General features: G+C 39.7%; 1 protein-coding gene across 2 annotated transcripts in view; it reads left to right on the top strand.

The window, feature by feature from the left end:
• The first annotated feature begins 1,849 nt into the window (after positions 1-1,849).
• trpm7 (transient receptor potential cation channel, subfamily M, member 7) overlaps positions 1,850-13,445 on the top strand; it is an 83,549-nt gene continuing 71,953 nt past the window's right edge. For both annotated transcript variants that reach the window (XM_085451180.1, XM_085451174.1), the window contains exon 1: positions 1,850-2,271. In XM_085451180.1, the coding sequence (XP_085307306.1) occupies positions 2,269-2,271 (3 nt within the window). In that variant the 5' untranslated portion in view covers positions 1,850-2,268. The remainder of the gene's footprint in view (positions 2,272-13,445) is intronic.

The following is a 13,445-nucleotide window of genomic DNA, read 5'->3' as shown; positions in this document are numbered from 1 at the left end:
TGCCATCACTCCTAAAACCTTCCCCTATTCCTAAACAACCAAATCCCACGCGTTGACTTTTTAAAAAAGAATTGGTCGACATGCTACATTTTTCCACCAGTAGGAAAGAGGTGGCTATTTTTTTTCTTTAGTGTTTTTGTGCTGTCCTTAGAAAATGCTTTAAAAACAAAAACACACAAAATGAGACAATAGTATTTAGAAAAAAATGCTTATATATTTTTTTTTATCTTAACTCTGGATTTAGTGGTCTGTCATTAAAATTTAAAAACCGGTGTATACTTTGAAGTCTGAACTTTCAACACAGGCTGAAATAGAGACTCAGCGTGGCTGCAGCTTATTGGAGCTTAAAGTCATCTTAAATCAGTTATGTGATTTGGAGGTGCTGTGTGTCCGTGGACCCCAAAAGGTTAATAACACTCACCTTTATTCCATTTCCAGAGTGCACCAACCAACCACCTGTGTGAAATAGGGCTGGGTATTGTCACTGATTTCTACGATCGATTTGATTCCAATTCACAAGGTCCTGATTCGATTCGATCCACGATTTTGATTCAATTTGAATTGGGGAAATTTTGTCTCAGACAGTCAGAAATATTATAATTCTGATCATTTATCAGTACTGACACTTGTGAGACTTCATCAGAGGTGTAAGCATCACAGCAGATGCCAAAGTACCATGTCAAAGTACCTGAGGATAAAACAGAAAAACATTAACGAGATTTTTCTGGCCTGGCTTTTTATAGCAGATATCCTTAAAAATATTCTGCAGTAGAACAAAAACAAAAGAAAACCATGCATCAACATATGAACATTACCTGATGCTGCTAAAGTGAAGCAGAGCAAAGTTACAGAGGTTTGATTAGAGACACAGCTAAGTGTTTTGCAATGTGCCATCATTTTAAAAAGTTTACATTTCTTCTGCATTGAACAGCAGAAATGGCGCTTTCTTGTCGGAGGTCATTAAAAAAACACTGGCCGACAGCGCTGTACACAACGGTAGACAGGTGGGTAATAAGAAAGCAAATAATGCAGAAAATTTTGATTTTTAGATGAGAAACTGTTCTTAAAGTACACTTAGAGAGAGCTGTGCAGGAACTGTGATTTTATTGTGGTGGAAGCAAAACAGCAAAAGTAAGAGGAAATTATCAATATATTCAGTTTTAGAATTTATAATCACTTTTAACTGTAACTACGCTCAAAGTGCTTATGCTATCTTATTTTAATAAACAACACTGTCATATGCAAAACTAGAGTAGCACTTGTGGTGGCAAGAGATGATTTTAGGATGGTACATGCCACCCCATGCCACCCTTCTAGATCCACCCCTGCCCTGGACCCGGTTCTTCCTAGTGATGGTAAATTTGATTCTTTTTACTGAATCGAGTTTTAATGAGTCACTCACCAAAGTGAATTGGATTTTTGAGTCATTTGATTCACTGAGTCAGTTGACCAGAGAGTGCAAAAAATGTGTGAGATGTGTGAAATGTATGATTCAGCACAGGAAGGGAGGGGGTGAGTAGCTCAAATGTGCTGTTAGCATTGTTAGCAGAGCGATGCTACTGTGAACCAAGGAGCTATTGTTTTGATGTGAGCTTCTACTCAGGGTTTTTTCTTCCAGTTCAGAGCAGAAATTTTTTTGTTAAGATACTGGATGTTGTGTTTTTCTCCACAATTTTAATTATAAGCTAGATATATTGCTGCTAACAGCAACAGGGATGAGTCAGTTGGGCTTGTGAATCATGATTCATGAGTCAGTAAAGTGATTCTCGAGTATTGAACAATTCGTTCATGATTCGCGCATCACTAGTTCTTCCTGTGGAAAGGGAGCTCTTCCGCCCCAACATTACCAAGAGCTTGCTTAAGTGGGATTGCTGGATGATGGGGTTGTAGGGTCTTTATCTTAAAACGTCTCGCGACAGTTGTTAATACGGGTTTGCACTATGTGAATAAAACGGAATTTAATCGCTTTAGCGTACGTCGTCACCTTGTGGCGTCTTCGTAAAAACAGAGGAAATAAAACAAAGCGCACATGTGGCTGCTGGCTCCGCCTCCGCCACGTGACAATGAGCTGGCTGAGTCAGCCGGCTCGTCATGCAGCGTCAGTCTGGAGTCGCACAATTATGAAAAGGCAACCTTCCGTTGGAGCTGCACCCGAAGCGGATCTCTCCAACGTCTACCGGGCTTTCCTTCCAAGGCTAACTGAGAGTACCGCTGATAGATGGATAAAAGCCACGACAGAGCTCTTCCTGAGTCTCAACGGTGAAGAGAATGGTATGTGAAGCTCTCCGGGTGGTCAGCTGCCACCCCTGGGTTTTATGTTCTGGTTAAATTGACGCGGAGGATCATCGTGACTGATCGAGGTTTGAGTGGCAGGTTCCCCCAATGCATGCTGTCTCCTGCCTGGTCAGGTATCCAGCTGGGGTCGCGGTGACGCTTTGCCGTTTTTTCCTCTTTAATCGCTGCATGGCTGTTGAGTTGACACATTGTAACGTGAAGGTAGTGTGCGAAGAGCGCACAGTGACACATCGTCTAGCAAAGAAAACTCCAAATCACACACGGGCGTAACGTTAGGAGGCTAAATAGCTAGCGAGCTAGCGCTATACTAAGCTAACAAGCTAGTGGAGCAGCAGCAGCAGTGGTAGCTGGCCGATATGAGCAACGCTGTCTTTGAGCTTTTCTTCACCTCACGATCATTTAGACCTGATAATATCAGCTAGCACTTGTTTAAGACGTTTCCTTTAGCTGTCTCAGATGTCAGACAAGACACGCTGTCATTACCACCAACAAGTCAATGCAACCCTGAGTGGCTGCCAAGTCTGCGCAGACGTGCCAGCGTCAGGAAAAGTAAAGTGGTGTTGAAATGCTCATTTTATTAGCTCAGGTTTTGGTGAAACGCCTGTATTTCTGCTCATGTTGGGCTGGACCTGAACGTTTCAGGCCTGTTGCAGTCATTGTTGTGGTTTTATTCCTGGAGAGAGTCAGAGAGACAGGGAGGAAAAATAACATGGAATTGGTTTAAACAACTGGGTTCGAGCCGAGCGCGTGCGCGACGACTATTAAAAAGTCGTCATCAATGGAGTGTCGATTCTAGGATTCACCATGGCAACCGTAGAGGAGAATGATGTCTTTGGTAACGTCCGCTGGGCTTATATCTGTTTGCGTATTTCTCTGAATATACTCGTAATGTTTTTCGTGCGTTTAAAACCTACAAGGGCCCTCCAGAAAGTATTAGGGTCACATAAAAAATATTTTATTGTCATTTCACCTGTACAGGGAAATTGTATGTTATCTTAATTCAGACATCAAAGAAAAAAAAAGACTTAAATAATCTACAACAATATACAAGATATTTTACTTTTATATTCTATGAGCATTGATTGCCAGATTGATTCTCTTAAAAAATGTGTTTATTGTTTTTATGTCCTGGATCATCTGCTAGCCTACGCTCAAACAGAAAGTGTCCACTGTTGGGATTCATCTTTTATGATGATCCTGTTGGTTTTTTTGAGGTAATGGGAACTGTAACTCCTAAGGAGGGCGTCTGATGATCTGCTTAAACCCTTTCGTCTTTGCAACTGAAGCTGTCAGAGTAGACAGACACACACACACACACACACAGTATGTTAATATGCCCTCTTAGGAGCAGACGTAGAAGGACATAAGCAGTTTTTGGGTAAGGTGACTCTTTCTGGTGATCATCACGAAGTAAAGTATGTGTTGGTTGTTTTTCAGCTTTGCAGTTTTTCAGTTTTTACTCTCAGATTTTCTGCTTTATTTTCAAAATGCAAATGAAATATTTTTTAAATATTTTATTGTAGAGACTCTAATACTCCGTTTGAGGGTTTTGGCCTTCCACCAAAGAAAAATCACCAGGACTGTGATTAAAATATATTTAACCAGCATTTTCTTAAAGTCCAGTTTAATTTACCGAACTTAAAACATCTTTATTGTTAAAATGCTAATGATAAAAGGAAAACATTGTCTTCTGTTTGCCAGAAAAACGCTATAAAATTGTCGGTCCTACACACCCTAAAATACCGTTAACATGTTAATTACAATTCTGTATTTTTTATATTACGTATTTAATGATTGGACTGCAGTATTAATAATAAGCCTGTTAAATTATACTGTCACACCGTCAGCAGCATTGAAAGTTTTCATTCCTGGTTTTGGTCTTGCTTTTACCTTTTATTAAATTTTTTTTTAAGTTCCTCATATTTGTATCCAATCATAGTTTCTTCGTTTTGTAAGGAGAAAAATAATCTACACCAGGGATGGGCAATTATATTTTCCAACGGGCCACATCAGAAACTGGAACTGTTGTACTGTGTAAGTTTACAAAGAGATAATATTGTTAAGCTGAAGTCAATTCTGCTCAGTATTATTGGTCCGACCCTCCAGAACAGTCCCGAATTCTCTTGTGGTTTCTTGGGAAAATGAATTGCCCATCCATGTTTGTGATTTTCATCTTATTGCGCATTGACGTATTAAAATAATACACCTTTGTATGACTACCTAACATGATACAGATGTTTATCATTAGTGATGTCAGATATCGAAAATTCTGTTTTGGAAAGAAGGGGTCAGCACAGAGACTACAAGCCCATTATCATCAATGGAGCTCCAGTGGAGAGGGTGCAGTCCTTCAAGTATCTTGGTGTTCACATCACCTCAGACCTGACATGGGCTGCCCACATTCAGGTCCAGACCAAAAAGGCTAGGCAGCGCCTGTATCACCTACGACAACTGAGGAAGTTCAGGGTCTCTCCAAAGATCCTCAGGATTTTCTATACAGGCGCTGTGGAGAGCATCCTCACACAGAACATGACATCGTGGTTTGGGAACAGCTGTGTGAAGGACCAAAAAGCTCTCCAGAGAGTGATCCGTACAGCAGAACGCTGCTGCAGGATTGCTCTCCCCCTGCTTCAGGACACCTACACCAGGAGATGCCGGACTAGAGCAGCGCAGATACTGAAGGACCCGTCCCATCCTGGCAACAAACTGTTCCAACTTCTGCAATCTGGTAGAAGGTTCCGCATCTTCCGGGCAAGGACAGAGAGACTCAAGAGGAGCCATCCGTGCCCTAAACACACACACCCGCCCGCTCACATCATCTATAATTGACTGAGACAGGACTCTCTTCCAGACACTCTAAACCAAGGCACAATGTACATTTCAATTCCTTTAACTTTAAATATGTTTATATTGTCCATCCTGTAAAATAGTCAGATGTCTATTCATATTAATGTACAGAATTCACCTGCTAGCTGCTACTACTGCACATTCACCCAGTGTATATACTATATAATGTTCTTCCTCTACACCCCCCCCCCCCCCCCCCCCCAAATTTTTGCACATGTCGAGGAGCGTGTCAGACTACATTTCACTGTGTGTTATACTTGTATAACTATGCATGTGACAAATAAAGAACCTTGAACCTTGAAATGTTAAACTTTCTTCTGTTTCAGGCCCCTGGTATATTGACAGAATCTCCACCTGTCTATATACACAAGAGCTGCCTTAATGGTCTTGCCATCCCCTCAGAGAACTCGTTGACAGTCTTACTATTTAAATTATATGTATTTGACTAGGAATAAAACCCCACCCAGAGGTCCTAATCATGGAGTAATCAATTGTCAATAAATTATTCTCAGCCAGTATTAGTACAGTTGCGTTAAAATAGCAACCTGGCTGATATTCATATACTTTTCTTTTGTTCCTGTCTTTGATCCAAGGAAAAAAATAAATAAATATATATGAAAAACAAACAAAGAAAAACTGTTGTCATGTCAAAACTGGTCTAATGTAATGGCTAAAAATTATACCATATGTTTTCGTATTCAGCTTTCCATACTCAGCTTTGATTATTATGACTACACGATTTGGGTACTTATAGTAAACTTCATGTAGTCATAGTTGTTAGTTTAAATTATACTCAAAACAGTGAGTTTAAATCTGCAGGTAGGTGATTTGGCACAATGACTTTGCTGTACTCTGAGAGCAGTGATATAATGTAATGCAAATTAATTTGGCTTTGCACTCATCATGTCCGACAGCTGCTGATTTGATAAAGAAGACCTTCCAGCAAGCAGGCTGAGTGTTTTACCTCTTTTTGGAATGAAAAAACATAGTTTTCTGCGTTTTGTCATCAACAAAACCAAGAGTTTTCACTGAACGTGCTGTCTGGAATGCTCCCTTAAGACTTGCCCAAACATGTGTTTGCAAGTTGTATTTTTTCCTGTCTGTAAAACCACGACCTCCCTTTTTTCCAAGAACTTGATGGTACTTCTCGTACTTTTCCTGTGAAACAGAATGACGGTTCGGGGTGGATGTAAAGAGAAGAAGTGAAGCAGAAACAGCTGTGAATTAGCCTTGTCCATAGTTTTGTTGGTACTCAGAAGGGAACATTGACTATATCAACACAGATATGCTATGTCCTTGGATCTTACCTGTTTGAGAATGGTTTAGTTTAGGAGTCATTGAAATGGTTAAAAATGTCATCCACGATTTATAAACATCCATGTTACATCTACTTTTATTTATCTACTTTTATTAATAATAGTTTTTTTTTTATATCTACACTGCAGCTGTCTTTAACTTGTAAGTTTTTTTCGTATAGACTGCTTGATGTCCAGTATTGCAGGAAATAGTCTGGTGAATTCACTACTAGTTAGTCTGGTTTAAGAAGATGACCACTATTTTCAAATGTAGGACCAAAGCTAAAGTGAAACATTTCTCCTCCATGTTAGAAAGCACAACTTAAGGCAATGTCTTGTCCTGATTCTACTGATATTTTAGAGCTTTGTGCAAAAGCAGCTTGAGATTATAATAGCCTGTAGTGTGTCTTTTACCCTTTACTTTCCTCAGTGTTGGCCTGAGCAGGTCACACGCTCCAGCTTACCTCTAGATGATGAATTCTGCTGTGCTGCTACTCTAAACAGTGCAATTGTAACTGTTAGTTTGAAACAAATGCCATTTCATTATAGACGTGAGCTCAATCTCTGATAGAGTTTTGTTATTGCTAGTAGCAGACTGTTACGTAAAGTTAGGTGGTTTAACTTTAGCTTCAGTTTTGGCTTAGAGCTGGTAGAAAATGGTTTTGCGTCACTTTGTTATGGTCTGCAACAGACTCGAGCTGTATTTGTGTTACTGCATGTGTGTTTGAGTCTGCTGACTGACTTTTGAGTTTATCTCACACTACATTTGCACCACACACACACACACACACACGAAAGCACATTTGAAGATGGCAGATAAAGTTTTTTCCACTGGCACAGCACTGTGCAGGGTTTTCAAACTCAAAAATAGTAGCAGTCACAACTTGTGAATTTTTGTGAATGGAGTGTTTCTCTGTAGTATCCAGCTGACTGCTTTCACTCGTGTCACTTGTACAGCTTGTGGCCCATTTCTGACTTGTGGGTGCTCCAGAGTTCCCCGAAAGAACTGCAAGATAGTTCTGTTTTTACTTGTACAGCATGCTCTTTATTTATTTATTGGCTTTTAATACACCATTACCTTGGCACTGTCCCTACTCTTGTTTCTGCTTGAACCGTAGTTTTCAGGGGTTTGCATAGCTATCTGCATCAGATGTTGAGAAGGAAAGCTATCACATGCTTTAGTGAACTAGGTAATACAGCTTTCTGGGTGCAGCACTCAGGAGGCTAGCCTGATGCTACCCCTATATCCGCCCCATGCAGTGCAGTCTTTCAGAGCTTTGCCCCAGAGGGCATGAATGTGTGAGCTGTTGAGTTGTCACACTTTGGTCTCATGACTGTTTGTACTTTTGTGTGCTGCTTTCTGGCAATCTTATCTGAAGGTTTTAATGAACCTGTTCTCTCCATTTTAATAGTCTTTTATAGGCCAAGTTCTTGGAACAATAACATATGGCAAGGATTGCAAATTGATAAGAGCTGTCATAGTTAAAATAAATGTCCCGTATTGTGCTTCTCTTTTAATTGAACCAATATATGATAACAGATTTTCAGATAACCACATTATAACTCTTTTGATTGGGTCTGTTAGTTTAGCAGACTGTATAGTATCTGGGGTTAAACGCGGACATTTTAGTGATTCGTCTTATAGAAAGATGTAAAGTCTTTTTTTCTGGAGGAAATTTACAGCTCTCCATTTTTTATTTTACACATAAGGATAAGCTATTTCATATGATTATCCAGACTTAAGAGTGATGCTGGCTGCAGGGTAAAAGCTGTTTCTTAGTCTGCTTATCCATGATTTGTTGGACTTGTAGCACTTGAAAAAGTGATGAGTCTCTGAGAATATTGATGGTTCTTACTAGGTAGCAGAATAAATCAGACTATATACTATATTATTATATTTATTTATTTAATTAATTTTTTTTGTCCCAGGCAAAACCATGGCCACGTAACCTAATCCTAGAGCTGGGCGATAGAACGAGAACGATATGTATCACGATATAACTTTTACTCGATAGAGAAATTAAGCTATCGCGATAGACCTCGCCGCTCTTGTCCTCTTTAAAAAAAAAAAAAAAAAAAAAAAAAAAGGTCAGCCAATCCAAATTAAGTAGCGCAGAGCCGAACCAATCACAGCCGCAGCGTCACGCCGCGTGACTTGTTACGTACAGCACAAGTGCCAAGCCGCACGTGTGTTTGTTTGGGAAGCAGCCAGCGGGTAATGGAGCCAGCGCATAATGGAGGAAATGAGTGTGCCGACTAGAAAAATCAACTGAGCGTGACCGAAGAGAAAACAGATGATGGTTCCAATGCCGGAGAGATTGTCAAACGGAAGAGCCATAGAAGTTCCGTAGTTTGAAGGTATTTCGGCTATTTCAAGTCTGACAAATACAATAAACTGGTGCATGCGTCACACTGTGCGCCACGTTATTGTTTCGGTGAAATGAATTTCTACAATACTGTTACTGTTAATTCTACTCTCAGCAGTGTTTAAATGCTTACATATACACACAGTTACTGTCCCTCCACACATACGACTCGGTTCTGCTTCTATGCCCCAGCTTTGTTTACTTTTTCCCACCGAGGCTTCTAGACTTCTGATTGGCCAATATTTCTGCACAGTTAGGAATCTAGCGCCACCTGCTGCTTTGGCATGTTCATAGCAGCGTTTTCCTTCATTTCTGCCTTTATGTGTGGACGGGATTATTTTTTAAAACGAAAACGGAAAATCTCCGTTTTCAAAAATACCCGTGTACGTGTGGACGTAGCCTCAGTCTCTGACTGGAAGCGCTAATTCGTCATTCGGCTTTTGTCAGACTAAAGTAACTGTTAAAACTGTTTGAAAAGCTAAGCTATACAACAAGGAGAGATTGAGAATTTCCTTTTAGTTCTCAGTTTATTTGATATTGACAAAAGTTAGTCAATTTTGTCTGTTCTTCTGTAAAACAAACTAAGATTTATTTTTAGAATTAATATTTTGTTTCTAAGTGGAATTGACAATTTAGTCTGTTTCATTTGTTCTATTTTGAAACTTAAACGCTTTAGCGGCTGCCTTTTGTGTAGTTTGCAATATTTGCCTTTATTTATCTGAAAAAGTCTCATGTTCCTTAAGTACATCTACCCTGTTGAATTTATTATGGGAAATAAATATTTAAATAAAAACAAGCTGCTGATTATTTCACATTTTACTTGTGAGCAACGGCACATTTAAATCTTACAAATATAGTTATTTGGCTTATATCGTGATAGATATCGTTATCGCCTGAAATGAAAAAAACATATCGTGATATGAAAAAATCTCATATCGCCCAGCTCTAGCTAATCCTCGTGATATCTTTGAACCACTCTCACTGTGTAACATAAGACCACTGTTTTAGAGCCATGGCTTTTTGTAATGATCCTACAACTAAAGATGGCCTGCAAGAAATTTTCATTGTCAGAAACTTGGGATGACGTCTCACCATGTGACAGCTACAACAAATGTATTAAATAAATGAAATCCAATAAATGTTGGAAGCCTTGTTTGTATGGTATGACCTCATGATTGCACCATTGAGATTATAAAATGGAAACCAATATTTGAGGAATTTCAGTTATATGTTGTAGCATATGATTCAGTGTGCGATGCTCTTTTACTCACACATACCGCACCTAAGGATGGGAATCAAGAACTAGTTCTTGTAGAGATCCAGTTCCCAGTACTCTAATTCCTTGGAAGTGTTACTCTGCTTGCCTATTGATCTCCCTGATTGGTTCTTGCACACTCACGTCGATCAGTTGATATCAGTTCCTGTGTTGGAGGAGGAAACTAGTGGAGCAGTCTCCAGTGTGGATATGGACAGTACTCTTATTTTTATTGCACAAAAGAATGAGAGCACGATGGTAAAGTGTAGTCTGCTCCAGGACAGAAGCAGCTGCATTATACGGTTAACACAACTTCAGCTCTTCGCAAACACCTGCACAGACATCATGCTAACGGTAAGCTAGCCAAGTGAGACAGTGTTTCAGATTATTTTACATTGTAACATGAAAGCAATGTTACGAATACTATAACAAATGTCTTTCTCCTGGCTGTAATTAAATAATGTACTGCTTTACTTTTAAGAAAAATGTTCTGTGTAATATTTACTTAAGCAGTGACACTAACACTAATCACAACAAAGAGCGGAAATACCTCCAACATGCACAAGCGTTTAACCACGCGGTATGTAATTGATTTGCACAAACTTAATGTCTTTGATATGCTGCTTAGAGATGGTGTGGATCTCAAAGTGGAGCCGATAAGGGAATCGATAAGTGATATCGATAATGGAATTGGAATTGCTAAATTCTTATCAATTCCTATCACTACTCACACATAACACATTGTATCCAGATTTATTAGATCTGTGTTGCGCATCGTGTCTTGCGTTACATTGCTAAAATTGTAGACTGTAGTTGCCTTACACAGCAGCACAGATGCTGCAGCTGGAGCTGGGAATAAAAGCTGACAAAGTGATGCAGGCTTATCAGCAGCGCTGCTTTTAAGGTACAAGTAGAGCCGACTATAATTAAATTGATGTACTCCATAAAATCTATGTGTCGTCTATGTTATCTCACATTGTGTATGACAACTTTAACACTGCCATGGTTGTAACTGCAGGAAAAAGACTGAAATGGAATCAAGTAAAGAAAAGAGGACAATAAGCACTGTCCTCTCTTAAAAGATCAAGAAGTTAATACCAGAAAGATTTCAAAATAACTAGATAAAAAAAAATAAAATGAAATAAAAGCAAACTTCTTGTTCCTCTTTATTGTTTTTGATTGTAAAGGAGGTCTGTTATGCTCATTTCCAAATGCTCCTTGATTTATTTTTCTTTAAAATATACTGGAGTGGCTTTGCATAATTCACAGTTCAAAATAACCATAATTTACACTGGGCACCTCAGAACCCACTGTGTTTTTACTCCTCTTCCTTTAAGCCAGCTTTCTTCTGATTGGCTACCTGACAAGGCCATATTGGGGATATCTGCTTTCGTTGGTGTCATACAGAGCCAAGAGGAGACGGGGGGGGGGGGAACCTCTCAAAGTTGTAACTTTTTGCTGATCTGGATTATCCTGCCCTATCCTGCTCTGGCTGTATTTAATGTGAAAATCTGCCACTGTAACAATGGACAGAAAACACACCCAAAAAATAATAATGCTAATTGGAGATGAGGTGTGGGAGAGGAGTCTGTGTAGGATTCCATTCTTGTTCTATAAATGCAAGGCATCAGTTAATTCAAAGTGCTTCACAGACTTCATTATTCAAAAACTAAATTCCACAAGATTTTTCCTTCTATTAGTCGATTAGTCCGTGGTAAACTTGGACAAGGCTCTCTTACTCATTTATTTTGGACTTGCCCCAAATTGTACAACTATTGGTTGGACATCTTTAAATGTTTTTCTGATATGTACAACTGCACAATAGAGCTGGACTCGATAACTGCATTGTTTGGAACCTCTTCCTTTTTACATCTCAGCTCTGCTGCACAAATGACAATTTTGTTTGGAATGGTAATTGCTAAGACAATCCGATTATTAAGTGATGATGTGACGAATCCTACTTCCGGGGATAAAGTAGTCTGCATTTAATATGGCTTTTGTGTTGTTAACATGTTTAATGCTTTGTACAGGGAGTGCAGAATTATTAGGCAAGTTGTATTTTTGAGGAATAATTTCATTATTAAACAACAACCATGTTCTCAATGAACCCAAAAAACTCATTAATATCAAAGCTGAATGTTTTTGGAAGTAGTTTTTAGTTTGTTTTTAGTTTTAGCTATTTTAGGGGGGTATCTGTGTGTGCAGGTGACTATTACTGTGCATAATTATTAGGCAACTTAACAAAAAACAAATATATACCCATTTCAATTATTTATTTTTACCAGTGAAACCAATATAACATCTCCACATTCACAAATATACATTTCTGACATTCAAAAACAAAACAAAAACAAATCAGCGACCAATATAGCCACCTTTCTTTGCAAGGGCACTCAAAAGCCTGCCATCCATGGATTCTGTCAGTGTTTTGATCTGTTCACCATCAACATTGCGTGCAGCAGCAACCACAGCCTCCCAGACACTGTTCAGAGAGGTGTACTGTTTTCCCTCCTTATAAATCTCACATTTGATGATGGACCACAGGTTCTCAATGGGGTTCAGATCAGGTGAACAAGGAGGCCATGTCATTAGTTTTTCTTCTTTTATACCCTTTCTTGCCAGCCACGCTGTGGAGTACTTGGACGCGTGTGATGGAGCATTGTCCTGCATGAAAATCATGTTTTTCTTGAAGGATGCAGACTTCTTCCTGTACCACTGCTTGAAGAAGGTGTCTTCCAGAAACTGGCAGAAGGACTGGGAGTTGAGCTTGACTCCATCCTCAACCCGAAAAGGCCCCACAAGCTCATCTTTGATGATACCAGCCCAAACCAGTACTCCACCTCCGCCTTGCTGGCGTCTGAGTCAGACTGGAGCTCTCTGCCCTTTACCAATCCAGCCACGGGCCCATCCATCTGGCCCATCAAGACTCACTCTCATTTCATCAGTCCATAAAACCTTAGAAAAATCAGTCTTGAGATATTTCTTGGCCCAGTCTTGACGTTTCAGCTTGTGTGTCTTGTTCGGTAGTGGTCGTCTTTCACCCTTTCTTACCTTGGCCATGTCTGAGTATTGCACACCTTGTGCTTTTGGGCACTCCAGTGATGTTGCAGCTCTGAAATATGGCCAAACTGGTGGCAAGTGGCATCTTGGCAGCTGCACGCTTGACTTTTCTCAGTTCATGGGCAGTTATTTTGCGCCTTGGTTTTTCCACACGCTTCTTGCGACCCCGATGACTATTTTGAATGAAACGCTTGATTGTTCGATGATCACGCTTCAGAAGCTTTGCAATTTTGAGACTGCTGCATCCCTCTGCAAGATATCTCACTATTTTTGACTTTTCTGAGCCTGTCAAGTCCTTTTGACCCATTTTGCCAAAGGAAAGGACGT

The sequence above is a fragment of the Copadichromis virginalis genome, linkage group LG1, assembly GCF_057382275.1.
Source record: "Copadichromis virginalis isolate Kocher_CV1m ecotype Utaka linkage group LG1, C_Virginalis_male_GT1.1, whole genome shotgun sequence".
In the NCBI taxonomy this organism is placed as follows: Eukaryota; Metazoa; Chordata; class Actinopteri; order Cichliformes; family Cichlidae; genus Copadichromis; species Copadichromis virginalis.
The sequence above is the reverse complement of the archived record's forward strand: the minus strand, read 5'-3'. Positions and strand labels throughout refer to the sequence as shown.